The 14,690-nt window shown below is 41.7% G+C and overlaps 1 protein-coding gene across 1 annotated transcript; it reads left to right on the forward strand.

Annotated features, from left to right (window-relative positions):
- Nucleotides 1-48: 48 nt before the first annotated feature.
- LOC112344329 (myosin-2 heavy chain-like) lies at nt 49-6,354 on the forward strand. Its single transcript, XM_024668799.1, has 10 exons — nt 49-369; nt 425-625; nt 677-787; nt 850-878; nt 936-1,068; nt 1,126-5,484; nt 5,541-5,687; nt 5,740-5,850; nt 5,914-6,056; nt 6,111-6,354. The coding sequence occupies exons 1-10, from the start codon at nt 292-294 to the stop codon at nt 6,352-6,354; spliced, it is 5,556 nt and encodes a 1,851-aa protein (XP_024524567.1). The 5' UTR covers nt 49-291.
- Nucleotides 6,355-14,690: the final 8,336 nt, after the last annotated feature.

Consider the following 14,690-nt stretch of genomic DNA (forward strand, 5'->3'; position numbering starts at 1 on the left):
TCTCTTTGTCGTGGCGGCATCGACTCGAGATCCGTCGCCCCCTTTGTCATGGGGCGACGAGAATGCGAGTGCCGACAGCACAGGGATGGCGCCGCGTTTCGACTAACGCGATGCGCGCCTCCCGCTTGTCGTCTTCACAGGAGCGCTGTTTTAAGTATTTTTCCTTTCTCTCCTCCTTCTGGAATGAGGCTGTGTCTAGCGGACTTCCCTCTCGCTTGTTTTCAACCAGCACAGATTATAAGCGCTTCTGGGGAAGTTTCTTTTCTCGAAGGATGCTGAATGGTCTAAACAATGTTAAAGTTCAAGAAAAATCCTGGAGGGAAGATCAAAGAGAAAGTGGTGTTCAAGTTCCAATTTCATGTTACACGGGTATGATCTCTCTCGTTAATTCGCTTTACATCCTCGGTCCTTCCTTGTGTAACAGGTTCCACCGGCTGGATGGGAGAAGCTTAAAGTGTCTCTTATACCACAGGACACTGGAAAACGCAGCAATAAAACCACCAAGGCTGCCGTCGAGTATGGATGCTGCCGCTGGCCCGATCCTCTCGTGGAGACCACGAGACTTATACAAGACGCCCAGTCTGGGAAGTATGACTCTAAGCTCTACAAAATCGTTGTTGGTGTGGTAAGGATTATGAGCTCTTCCTTTATTGTGTTGATATGTTCTTCATCACAGCGAACAAAAATTCTCGGAGATGTTACCATTAACTTGGCTGATTTCGCAAATGGTCCATCGAATTCACTAGCCGTGCCTCTCCAAAATTGTCGAGGAAATACGCTCCTTCACGTATGCTCGATTTATACTGTTTTGTTTCTGATTTGACACTAGCTTGGTTCTTTATGTTGCAGGTAAAAATCAACTCTTTAACGTCCTTGAGGTGATAATACAAATTTTAGCGAGGTTAGCCATAAGAGTTTCGTTTTTATCTTTGCAGGAAATCGCGAGAGCTTAGTGTTCAAGATGAGCAATCCTCTGATTCTGAAGTCGATGCTGACAATATTTCTGTGGCGTCATCCACTAGCCAAGCGCTTAGTGGTCCTGTTCAGAAGTCGGTTTCTTCACCAAGAGTGAGTTCTTTCTTGAACACACTTAAAGGATGTGAAACCTCTCTTTTTTTTGCACAGGATAATGGGTCGTCGCTGCGTGACACCGATCTTGAACCATTTACACCTAGAGAATTCAACGGTAGCGTCAAAGAGTTTTTTGGCGACCCTCCTTCTCCAGCTAGCTCTGTAGGAGGCTATGAGAGAAGAAGGCGCAGGTTCAGTCAGGGGTCATTTCCAACAATCTCTTTGGAGCCCCAGCTTGGTAGAACAGGTAGTGGCTCGGGCATGAGAAATATTGAGTCGCTTAGCAATATGGACAGTGACACTCCCAGGAGCATTATGAGCGTGAGGTCGTCATCTTTTCGAAGTAAATCGCCGATTGAAGCCGAGGCACCAGCTCCAGATAAATCGATTCAGGAGCTGCGCATGGAAGCCGTAACATGGCAAAGACGTGCCCGAAATCTGAGTAGGGAAGTCCAGAAGCTGAAGCAGGAGAATGGTGGCGGACCAAAGCAGTTACTGGCAGATAAGCTTAAACTAGAGCTGCAAACTGCAAAGCAGGAGCACGAAGCTAATGAGCAGAGACTGCGCAAGGAGGCCGAAGAATTAGCAAGGTCCATAAGCGATTTGAAGATGGAGCTGTCCTACGAGAAAGAAGCAAGCCTGAACGCGAGCATGCAATTGAGAAAAGCTCAGGAGTCCAACATGCAGCTCGTACTGGCGATACAAGACATGGAGGAGTCTCTAGAGGAGCAGCGAAAAGAAATGGAAGAGCTTTCTTCACTCAATCACAACCTTGAAGCTTCTGTACATGCTGCCAAGACTCGAGAAGAGAATCGGGAAAGTCAGTGGTCTGAGAAGCTTGTAGCTAAAGAAAACACGATCAAAGGCCTGCAAGCTAAGCTTGAGGACTTGCGGAAAAGTCGGTCTGAGATTAAGCGGGAGCTGGCCACTGACGACGAGGTGAGCCAGAGTACCGAAGAAATGGCTAAAGAGTTGAAGGAGTTGACGGACGAAAATATGGAGCTGATATTCAAGCTGAACAAGGCAACTAAAGAGTTCGACAAGCAAAATGACGATGACCGTCAGGAAGTGGAGAGGCTCAAGGCTTTAGTAGACGAGCTCGAGAAGAAGCTGGCAGCAACTGAAGAGTTCCATCAGGTTCAGCACTCCAGCAATGAAAAGCTTATGGTCCGCCTTCAGACTTTAATCCAGGGCTTGAAAAGTGCTAACGCAGACTTGGAAAACCAGCTGAGAAGCTCGGATGCCGATATTCAGAGCTTAAACAACCAGTTGGAGCGTGCAAAGTCTGAGCTGACTCTTGCCGGACAAGAGCAGAAAAGACTAACGAGGCTGGTGGAGGATGCAAACACAGTTAAAGCTCAACTGGAATCTGAAGTTTCAGCTTTGGTGTTTCGAGCACAGAAGCATGACAAGGAAATGTCGGACTTGTTGCACGACTTCAACTCTAAGCTGCTGCAAGTAACGGATTTAGAGGCCAGGATTTTACAGCTCGAGATGCTAAACAATGGCTTGGAGATGAAGATGCAGGACTCCCAAGAGCTGGACAAGTCACGCATTCTAGATTTGGAGTTACAGGTGTCAACCCTTGCGAGCAGTTTAGAAGCAGCGGATGCGCACAGGAAGGAATTAGAAGAGAAAGTAGTGGACTTGGAAGCGGAAAATGATGGATGGAACCGCAGCTTTGAGGAATCTACTAGGAAAGAGGCTGAGAAGCTTTCAAGTCAGCTGGACAGTGCAAAGATGGAGTTCGACAGGCATGTTGCGGAGTTGGAGGATGATTTAGAAAAAGCGAGACAGGATTTAGAAGCGCAATTGAGCAGATCGAAGAAAGAAAACGTCGAAGTCAATGAAACGGTCACGAGAAAGGATGCAGAGGTTCAGTTTCTTGTATCAGAGCTTGAAGCGTTGAAACTACAACTTAGTGCGGAGCAGGGCCGAGGTCGGGAAATCGAAAAACAGAAAGCTGTACTTGCTGCTACAATGAACGAGTATAAGTCGAAATGGATAGCGTCGGATACGCTCTGTGAGACGCATTCTCGTGCCCGAAGGGACCTTGAAGCGCAGGTGGAAAGATTAAAAGCTGAACTTTCCAAGGCCTCTACGTCCAGTCATTCTTTGCGGTGCCGCATCAGAGAACTTGAGGAAAGTCTATCAGAGTTGACGGCAGAACATCTCAAGACAACACAAAACATGGAGGAAGAAAGTAAATTGGTTGCAAAGAAGATTTCATCTTTAGAGGCCGAGAGGGAATCATTGAAGTTAGAGCTTGAAGTTAGTCAAACAGAGAAGGCTGTATTGGAGCGTGAGGCAGTGCATATTGCAGAGGAGAAGACGGCTCTTGAGACTACAAAGAATTGCCTGGAGCTTACTTGCAGTGAGCTCAATATGAAGGTTGAGAAGCTGGAAGAAGATCGTGAGGCTCACAGACTAGCAGAGGAAAAACTGGAGCTACAAGTAAAGGATTTGACTGATACGTTTAGAAGTCTTGAAAATACTTTGGGAGTGCGGGAGAGCTCCATCAAGGAGCTGGAGGGGACTTTAAAAGTCACGGAGAGCAATCATGACGAGGCTGTCAAAAAGCTTGCAAGAGATGTTGCTGGACTAGAGGAAGACAACGTGAAGCACGTCAAAGAAATATCTATGCTACAAGAACATTTGTCCACGCTGACAAGCGAGCTAAAACGCTGTGAGCTAGATGCTGAAAGCAGAGATGCGCGAAGCAGAGGAGAAATGCTAGAGCTTGAAGAGAAAGTGGTATTGCTAGAGAACGAGCGTGAGGCTCTTAAGCAGGATGGACGCAACTTGCACATGCATATCGGGGTTCTCAAGGGTGACATAGCGATGCGGGTTGGCACCCAAGGTTTGCTGGAAAGACGAGCCAAGGAGCTAGAAGATCAGATATGTAGCACGGTGGAAATTTTAAAGGAGTGCCAACGTGAGAAAGCTGCTGCTGAAGATCACAACAGAGAACTCGAAGCTGCAGTAGAAAAATGGGAACGTACTGGGCAGGAGCTAGAGGGAACAATCGCAAAACTGGAAGGAGAGAGGGATGCTCAAGGTCTGGCACTGAAGGACCTCGAACTGCAAGTCAAGAGCCTTAAAAGCACAGTCAGCTCCCTCGAAAATTCTGGACATGTACGTGAGAACCGTGTCAGAGAACTTGAAGACACCTTATCGATCACTGAGCAGTCCGAAAAGAGGTTGACGGAGAAATTAGAAGAGGACCATGTTAAGCATGCTGAAGAAGTTTCAAGTTTGCAAGAAAATGTGCGCGCTCTGGCGAGGGAGCTGGAAAGCTGCAAGTGCTATGCAGAAGAGACACAATTGCTAAACAGCCAAGAGAAGTCGAGGCTTGAAGAAAAGGTGCTACAGGTTGAGAACGAGCGTGATGATCTCCAGCAGGATGCACGGAACTTGGAAACACAGGTGGAAGCTCTCAAGAACGACATCATAGTGCATCTTGGTACTCAGGAACTTCTACAGCATAGCCTACAAGGAAAGCTAGAGGAACTTCTCGGCTTGGAGTCCAAGGTGTTGGTTCTAGAGTCCGATTGCAACCTACTCAAGAACGACCGGGACGGCCTGGAAATGCAGGTGGCAGATTTCAAGCACCAGGCCTTAGACAGTGCAGTGTTGAACGGTGTGCTACAAGATCAGGTGACCGAGCTGACTGCCACCCTCAGCAGTATAGGCCGAGAAAGAGACGCTCTAATGGAGTCGTGGAATGCGGAGAAAAACAAAGCAATCCACGCCGAGCAACGGCTGGAAACGTTTGTTCAGGACAGAGAAAAGCTAGAATGGCTTTTGCAGCAAACGGAAACCATTGCCCGACAGATGTCACAGGTCGAAGCAGGCGGACTGTCTCTAGAGGCAACGCTGGAGGAAGCACGCCAGAAGAATAGCCAACTCGATCACAATATAGAGAAGCAAGAGATCGAGGCAAAAGATATTGGATGCAAAGTTGAGCAGTCTGTCGCAACTCTCTTCAAACTTGCCAGTCAGATGGAAAACGAGATGGAAGATATGAGGGTTGCCAACAGGGACTGCGCTTCGAAGCTGGGCAAGTGTGAGCAAGAAGTTCTGGCTTTGAAGGTCGAAAACGATGCGTACAAACCGGAAATAGTGGATTTGAAGACCACTCTATTAAATCTTAAGCAGGACAAGTTGGCTTTAGAAGCGAGGATACAAGATTTGGAGGCTGAAAAGCTGAGGCTGCAATGCCAGGTTCAAGTTCAACACCTCCAAGGGCACACCGAGAGTGAGAAATTGGATTTTATTTCGGCAAGGCTACAAGCTCTTCGATCTAATCTGGACAAAGTAAGCGAGAGAAACGTGCTTCAGAAAATCGAAGAGCTGAAGCGGGAGTACAAACAAGAGGAAGCTGACGTTCATGACAAGTTAATTTTGTTGGAGGTGAGAAGTTACATTTCATCAAGGAATCTAACATCTCAAGTCTTGACACTCTCCAGGTTCAACTTTCTTGTAAAATGAATGAGATTGAAGCACTGAAACAAGAGCACCAAGAAAAAGAGGCTACACTTCAAACTAAAGTCGACTATCTGGAAACGACCATGGGACGACAAATGGACGCTGGTCTTGAGCAATTCCAAGTTGAGGTATGACTTTTGGTGTGCAATGCAACACAAGATTGAAATTACAACTTTGTAGGTGGCAAGGCTTCAAACGCAGCTAGCGCTCTGTGCTCAGCGTGAACGTGACTTGGTGTCAAAGTTAAGCATGCAGGAGATATCTGAGAAAGAAGTTTGCCGGTTACAACAGGTTGGAGAGCTTCAAGGTTTATCGAGTTATTGACTTGGATGTGTTGTGTTGGATGCAAGGCAGGTGAATGAACAGCTTGAGATCACCGTGATGAAATTGAGAGCTGTGTCTGAATGTGGCAATCTTCTTGATAGAGTCCTAACACTGGAAACAGAATTGGCTGAGGCCTTAGAAACAAGCAGAATCTATAAGTCCCAGCTCCAAAAGTAAGCTATATGGAATTCTTCTCTTCAGAAGCTAATTGTGTTGTTTATTTGTAGTTCAATCGCTTCATCAGACAACGTACAGCAAACTGATGTTAGCATCGAGAGAATATTGTCAGATTTGAAGATGTACATGCGGAGATCATCAGAATTGCAGATGGAACTAAAAGACATGCAAGATAGATATACTCAAATGAGCCTGAAGTTTGCTGAGGTTGTGGCTGAGAAAGAGCAGCTTAGTTTTGCTTTGAAAAATTTACAAACGTCATCGGAAATACTTAGAAAAACACCATCTTTTTGAACTTGTTTTAAACATTTATTACATTTCTCACTGATTATTTTTGCCATAATAAATACTAGCTTTACATACAAATTATAAAATTTAGTTCAGTGCTAAACATTTTTTAAAGATTTTTTGGTTTGCTTAAGCAAAGTAGCAAATAAATATACCTAGAATATACTTGGAAATTCTAAGATATTTAATGGTTGCTATTCATTTAGATCAATTTTATGTTTATAATATATGTTTATAATTTATAAACCTTTGTAAACACTTCCTAATATATCCTAGTTTATTCTACCATCTAATAGTTGATATTCAATAAGATTAATCTTGTGTTTATAAATTATAAACATTTTTATAATTATAAACTTCTATTTGATTAAATGGATTAATAAATACAAATAACCTACCAAGTAAACCAAGCATTGTTACATGCAACATGTAGCAAATTATTTCAAAAGTTTGCATTACAAACAATTCTAACAATAGTTTTGACTTTCCTCTTAATTGATTTTAGATTCCAAAAGAAAATTATTATGTTAATTACATTTTATCTAGACCTATAAAACTAAAATATTATTTAAGATACACCTATATCAAAGGTTTGCAAAATTCTTCCTTTTAAACTTTTTACATTTACATAATGCATATATTATCTTCCTTAAACTTTTTAAATGACTATTATATAATTATATTATGTGTATACAGCTATATAAAACTTCTAATGATAATTATAACTATATCAATTATACTTTCATATGTGGTGTTATGACTTTGAAAATAAATCTTTTATAAAATTTAATGTTTCTACTATTATCCTTAAGTTATTGAAAATATAAAAGAATTCATCAATCACTTCCTTTCAGTTTTTTGATAATTTATTATATAAATTAAAATTAATTATTAATTAGATAGTTATAAATATATAGAATACAAAAATGTGAAAATATCATTAACCAAAAAAAACTCACTTTTATATAAAAGCAAATATGATATCTATGAAAATCCCAATATACTAATAATATTATATAGCATCATACCTTTATATGAACCATTTTAGCTGCTGCACATACATAATTTATGGAGGATGAACCTGTTAAATATTATGTCAAACCTTATAACTTTACTCAAACTGGTGTGAAAATATTCATCAAATATTAATCCCCAGACTTAGCATCGGCAGCTTGAGAAAATAAAAAATGTAAACTCAACTATGTTAGCAATATTAGATTATGATTATATAAGAATTTCTTTGGTGAAGCACCAATAGAAATTTGCATCCTTATAATATATGTATAGAAGAGAAATAGTAAATAACCATTCTAATCCTACTACTAAAATTTTATATACTTCATGATCACATTCTTTTAGAGGTCCTATTTCATCAAACCATCTATTAATAGATAATAAGTACTTGCAAAAGTGTAGTATATCCTTAACCAAGCAATCAAAACATAAAATACCTCAACTATAAACACATGATTATTATCTAAGAGGACCTGCTTTAGATAAAAATATCGAAAAACCACTTAATTAAGGAGGAAAAATCTAATAGTAGTGACAAACACAATAGTACTGCTTTTACCAAACTAATTAATTAGTCAAAAGTAATAATAATGTACTCATTCCCAACACTTTATCATGGAAAAGGCCTTATCAAATCAAATTCCATTAACTTAAACTAATGAGAAATTGCAATCGACTCTAATCATTCATTTGCAGCATAAGGCACCAAACACAATTATGCATATATTAGATGACATCAGGATATATTTTCAGCTAAAGAGAAAAACTTGTTTAGCTTTTCACACATAATGATGTCCCATATATTCACTTTGAATAAAAGAGTTATGGTAAACATGAAAAAATTGTGAAATAAAAATTGAAGGCACCACTAGCTATAAATGGCCATCAATATTAGTCCCCATAAAGTACAGAAGGTCATCCTTAAGACGATATGGAGAATGTAAATGCTAAAATAGTAAATTATCAGTTAGTGATGTAAGATTCTCAAACTCATTAAAATTTTTTTGGATCCATAACTCAATCTTTTGAGCTTCACAAACTTTGGTAAATCCAACTCTACATCTTGTGAATACTAAATATCAAATAGAACAACTACCAATGGTATGAAATTCTTATTTAGATTATTCACTAATACTAAAACAATAGGTTTGTAATTTCTTCTACTTCATAATAAAGTGACTACAACATAATTACCCTTTAATAATATTTGAGAATAATGCTAGTATGCATGAAACTTCTCAAAACCCTAAACTACTGCTATGCACTTTTTCTTTATTCTGGAGTAGTTCACTTTTATTAGTTGTAATGTACAGCTAATATTTGCAATAGGATGATACTAACTAAGCATGTTTATGCTCTTTTGTATCAATATACCTTAAAGACCAATATCAAAAACATTCATGTGCAAGATGAAAGGTTGAGTATAACTAGGATATGCCAAAATTGGAAAAGTTATTAACACTTCTTTGAGATCCCACTCATATTTTAAGCTTGACAAACCTCGTTCAATAAAGGTAAATCTAGTTCCACACTTCATAGACACTAAACATCAAGCACAACAACTACCAATAGCATGAAATTCTCGTCTAAAAAATCCATTAATGTATAAATAATAGGTTTTTCAGGAATAGGAGAAGAAAGTAAGAAGATGAGCTTAAGAAAGAGTGTTAGCATTATCCATAGAACTCTTTGAGCAATAAACAACCTCAAAGTTATATATTTAAAATTTTAAAACTTACAAAATAGTACAACCAACTAACTTCAATAATGAAGTGATCATAAGAAAATCATAATAACATAATGTCCAAGAATTATACAAGTATGTATAAAGCTTCTTGATACCCTAAAGTGCTACTATATACTCCTTTGTTATAGAGTAATTCACCTCTACTAATTACAAATATACAATTGAATGGGATAACACTACTCAATGCTCTCTTATATTAACATACCTCTGAGACTAATATCAAAAGCATTCATGCAGAAGATGAAAGCTAAAGTATAGTTAAGATATACCAAAATTGGAGGAGTCATCAACACTTCTTTGATATCCACAAATGCCTATTCGCAATCTTTATAAAGGATAAAAAGTAATGTTAACAATTTCAAAATTGTTTGTAAAGGTGCAATACAATTAGAAAGATCATCAATAAAAGACAATACCCAAGATTAATCATATTATTGGGCCTAAACACTCATTTTAACCATTTTAGCTTCAAACCAACTTCCCATAACTAATTTAACACTTTATAGACATTATAAATGTGCTCCTTCCATATCCTTTTTGAGTGAATCAAAACATTCGATAAAATTGATGGTTATTTTTGGTATATTGCAAAGAACCTTATACATCATTTATTTAAAAGTCACTAGAGCATTATTCAAATTGAACAACATCACCAAGAACTCATATAAACTAAATGGTGTACCAAAAACAATTTTGGGAATATCCCTTTTGGCTATCAACATTTGTCAATACCCATAAGTAAAATTTAGCTTCATGAACTAATAACTTCTCTATAAACATCTAGAAGATTGGTAATATGAGGAAGAAAGTATATACTAGTTATAATGTATAATTGATATATGTAATGGGATGATGCTGACTAAGTATATTTATGCTCTTTTGCATCAACACACCTTTAAAACCAATATCATAAGCATCCACATATAAAATAAAAGGTATATTTAAGATAAATATATAGTTTAATGGATAATAATTGATGCAAAATTAAACACTCATGTTATAAGATAAGGTTTACATAACCAAGGACTCCAAGATTTTTAGATAACCCTTATCTAACATCTCCTCAACATTTATACATAAGATCTTGATCTCCTTTGGTGACTAATGCTAAATAGAAACCTTAATTAAATAAACATCTCTAGTTGGAATAGAATGATACATTGTAATCTTGGTTCTAAATGACAAGTTAAAGTTGAAAATATCAACACAGTCCTTTTTAAGCTAGTTGATAGCCTCAATACAAAACGACTTGAGAGATTTATAGAGAGGGAATAAAAGAGTAAAAAGGAAAAATAATAAAAATTAATAAAGAAATAAAATTGATAAAAGAAAAGGTAAAAATAAAATGCTAAAATGGAATAAAAGTGAGAGAAATGGAAGAGATATAAGAGAGTATAAGATAAATAAGAAAAGCCTTAAAATCACACTTAATATGATTATACTGCAACCAATCCATATCAAGGTGTAAGGAATCAACTCCCCAAGGTGTCATAGGTTAAAAGATCCCTGAAATCATGATAAAGAGTTTATCAAATGAGATTGAGTTCGAGATCAAGTCTAAGATTGATTTTAAGACTAAGTTTAAGACCAAATCCAAGATCTGAGATTGTGTCCCAGACTAGATCCAAGATTGATTCCGAGATCGAGTTCAAGGTTAAATCTGAGATCGAGCTTAAGATTGAGTCCAAGACCAAATTCAAGTACTAATATAAATTGTGGGGTGAAAGCCTAAAGTGATCATCTCCTAGGGAGGGGGGCTATAGAGGGTTCCAAAAATATAATAGGGATAGTGAGGTCAAAGAATCAGTCTTGAAAGAACTCTTTAGTGGTGCTTCTAAGCCAACTTGACGTTGGGACTAGGGGTTAAGGGCCTTGGGTGGAATAAGCACAAACTCATGGGTGGTGCTAAAGAGGCCACCCAAGGAAGTGCTTGAAAGCATCTCCCACTCTTGAAAGGGAAATTAATTGTAGTGCTTCTGGCTCATGTGGAATGGTGCCCCACTTGAGTACCATGCCACTCATTAATCCTTGATCTTTCCTAGAGGATTGGGCCCTTTATTTGGGATGGAAGTAAAGGAGTAAAGATACCCATACTAGGCCGTTAAGTTATAGTGTTTCCCTGTAAGGAACCAACTCGCCGAGGTGTCGTAGGCTAAAGGAGCCCCGAAAGCATGACCAAAATGATAAAGAGTTCATCGGATGGGACCAAGTCTAAGATCGAGTCCAAGACCGACTCTAAGACCGAGTTCGAGATAGAGTCTGGAATTGAGTCCGAGACCGACTCGGAGACTGAGTTCGAGACCGAGTTCGAGACGGAGTTCGAGACGGAGTCCGAGGTCGAGTCCGAGGTCGGGTCCGTGATCGGGTCCGAGATCGGGTCCGAGATCGAGTCCGAGACCGAATCCGAAGTCAGATCCAAGATTGAGTCCGAGATCGAGCCAGAGACTAAGTCCGAGTACTAATACGGGTCAAGGGGTGAAAGCCCAAAGTGTGTGTCTCCCAGGGGGGGGTGGCTGCAAGGGGTTCCAAAAGTATAGTAGCGATAGTGAGGTCCAGGAATCAGTTTTGAAGGAACTCTCCAGTGGGGCTTCCAAACTGACATGAGGTTGAGGTTGGGACTGGGACCGAGGGGCCTTGGGTGGGAGTGAGCATGGCCTTGGTTGGTGCCGGAGGGAACATCCAAGGAAGTGCTCAAGAGCAGCTCCCACTCTCGAAAGGGAAACCGACTGCGGTGCTCCTGGCTCATGTGGAGTGGTGCCCCACTTGAGTACCATGCGGCTCATTGGTCCTCACCCTTCCTAGGGGCTTGGACCTTCCCTTCGGGATGGAAGTGGGGGGGTAGAGGTACCCATACCGGGCCGTTAGGCCACGGTGTTTCGCCCCGGCATCCCGAAGCAAGTGTTGCACTCGAGACTTGGGATTTAGAGGGTCCCATGATCAAGTCTTGTGGTACCAAGGGAAGTTAGGAACCTGGAAGCTTGGTGTGCTTGGTTGCTTGTGCTTGTGGGGAGTGTAGCCGAACCTTAAGTCTAGTCTAACCCGGGGAGGGGGATTGGGAGAGATTTGGGAATCCGTGGATGGATGGCTAACACTATGTTGCTCGTGCAGTGAGTAGCTGAAACCAAGTAGGACCAAGTAGGAGTTGGTACCATAGGTGGGAACCTTGGTAAGGGAACTTAGCAAAAGCCAAGGCAGTGTTGGATGGATAGACGAGGTAAGCTGGCAAATTGGAAAGGAAAAATTTGTGGCTTACAATTTGGTATCGGAGCCTTTTCCTCAGTTCTAGTGAAGGATAGAGGCGGATTGCTGGGAGATGGCAAAGGCAGGGTGGAAGCGAACCAAAGCGGAGACGGAACCTCCTTCAGAGCTGGAGCTTCCAGTCGAATGAGAGGCTATGGATGAGGAATCCTTGCATGAGGAGGACTCTAGTGAGGAAACTTCTAAATAGGAGTCCGGTGGCGAGGTTCGGTCGTCCAAGGCTCGATTGGACGTGCTAGAAGGACAGTTGGCACAGACCAATGCCCTGTTGGAGACTCTCGTATGCAAGCTAAAGCGTGACGAGAAGCGGAAGAAAAAGCGAAAGACTGTGGATGCTGGCAGCACAGAAGGTGCGGACCCTTCGGCAGGGACTAAGGCAGAACCAAACAAGGTCAAACAGACCGAAGTAGAATCAGTCCCTCAGGCAGTTCCCAAGTACAAACCAAAGCCCCCACCGGTCTTCAAGGGAGTGAACGACTATAAGGTGGTGGAGGATTGGTTTTATTATATGGAGGACTACTTCCGAGCGTTGCGATTACCGAGCTTGAAGAAGGTCCCATGTGCAAAACCATACTTGGCAGATAATGCCAAGTCTTGGTGGAGAACGACGGAGGCCAACGAAAGACCGGTGGCCACTTGGGACATGATGAAGGTGAGGATCCACACAACATACGTTCCTCCGAATGCCACTCTGCATCTGAGAGATGAGCTGAGTAGGCTGAAGCAGATTGGAACCATTCAGGAATATGTGAATGGGTTCATGGCAAAGAGGATACTTGTCACGGACATGGGGGATATGGATGCGTTCCATGCCTTCATATCGGGTTTGCAAACCTAAGTTCGCGGTGAGGTGATGCGCTGGAACCCGACCAACTACAAGGAAGCATTGGATGCGGCCATCAAGGTGCATTTCAACGATAACCTGTGAAAGGGGAACACGACAGGGTCGGGATCCACATTTAGCAAAGGGGCCAAACCAAGGGGAACGTATAGCAGGGGGAAGATCAAGAAGAGTTTCTCTAAGAATGAGTCCTCGGGGTTCCGGAAAGGCAAATCCGGTGGCTAGCGAGCGAGTACGTGGGGGAGTCAAGCGAAAAGAGACAAACCCACAGATAAGAAGGTCAAGTCGTATAGCAGCATGGGAAACAATGTATGCTACAACTGCGGTGAAGCGGGACACTTTTCGAGGGAATGTCCCTACCCGAAGAAGGCCAGAGCCAATATGGCTATCAAGTCGGGTGAAGTCCAAACTGAGGTATGTGATCCAGTCCCTAACTCAAAGTTACTCATTACACGAGCAACTTTCGTAAAGAGTCGTTCGCGACATCTACTAGCCCTCCGAGGGACGCTCGGAGGTAGCTAATGGTGCAGCGGCTAGGTGAACCAAGGACTATAGAATTTGTTCAAGGTAGCCAAAGCACCGATGAGGTACTTCGACAAGTGAGAGTCGAAGTAGGGACATGGAAAGTAGACATGGATTTCACCATGTTGGACATGGTGGGATTTGACGTGATCTTCGGAATGGATTGGTTCAATCGGTTCGTGGTAGCCCTGCATGGATAAGGTAGGAACCTTGTGGTACTGGCGAATGCCCAAGGAAGAAGATCTAGGGTGGAGGCTCAGGATCTAAAGGTAGGGCAAAGCAAGGCCAAAGATTCCTGCTTAAACTTGGTGTCCACGAGAGGACAACTCACTAAAGGAACTAAGGCAGCCTTTTTGTGCTTACTCTCGGTGAAGAGTGACAAAAAGATAGGAACGGAAGAAGTACCTTTAGTGATCCAACGGGTGTTGGACCAATTCCAGGATACCATGCAGGAAGAGCTACCGGCGAGGTTGCCCCCCGCACGACCGATAGAACATAAGATTGAGCTGGTTGAGGGTGCTGAGGCGATGGTTCGTCCCCCCTATCGTTTGAACGAAAAAGAACTCAAGGAGCTCAAGTGCCAACTAGAGGAGTTGGTGGACAAAGGGTATGTTAGGTTGAGCAAGTCGCCGTATGGGGCACCGGTGTTATTTGTGAAAAAGAAAGATGGTTCTATGCGCATGTGCATAGACTACTGGTTGCTTAACAAGTATACAAAGAAGAACAAGTACCCTTTGCCAAGAATTGAGGACCTATTCGATAGGTTGGGAAAGGCAAAATACTTCTCGAGGATTGACCCAAGGTCAGGATACTACCAGATCAGGGTAGTTGAGGAAGATGTCGAGAAGACAACCTGTCAAATGAGGTATGGGAGCTTTGAGTTTCTAGTGATGCCCTTTGGGCTATGCAATGCGCCGGCAACGTTTTCGGCGCTGATGAACCACATCTTTGTACCCTATC

The sequence above is a fragment of the Selaginella moellendorffii genome, unplaced genomic scaffold (assembly GCF_000143415.4).
Source record: "Selaginella moellendorffii unplaced genomic scaffold, v1.0 SELMOscaffold_4, whole genome shotgun sequence".
NCBI classification, from domain to species: Eukaryota; Viridiplantae; Streptophyta; class Lycopodiopsida; order Selaginellales; family Selaginellaceae; genus Selaginella; species Selaginella moellendorffii.

Coding starts and splice junctions, on each gene's coding strand:
- LOC112344329 (XM_024668799.1), top strand. CDS start 292: ATGTTAAAGTTCAAGAAAAATCCTGGAGGGAAGATCAAAGAGAAAGTG. Junction 626..676: donor ACAAAATCGTTGTTGGTGTG/GTAAGGATTATG, acceptor TCTTCATCACAG/CGAACAAAAATTCTCGGAGA. Junction 5,851..5,913: donor AAGTTTGCCGGTTACAACAG/GTTGGAGAGCTT, acceptor GATGCAAGGCAG/GTGAATGAACAGCTTGAGAT.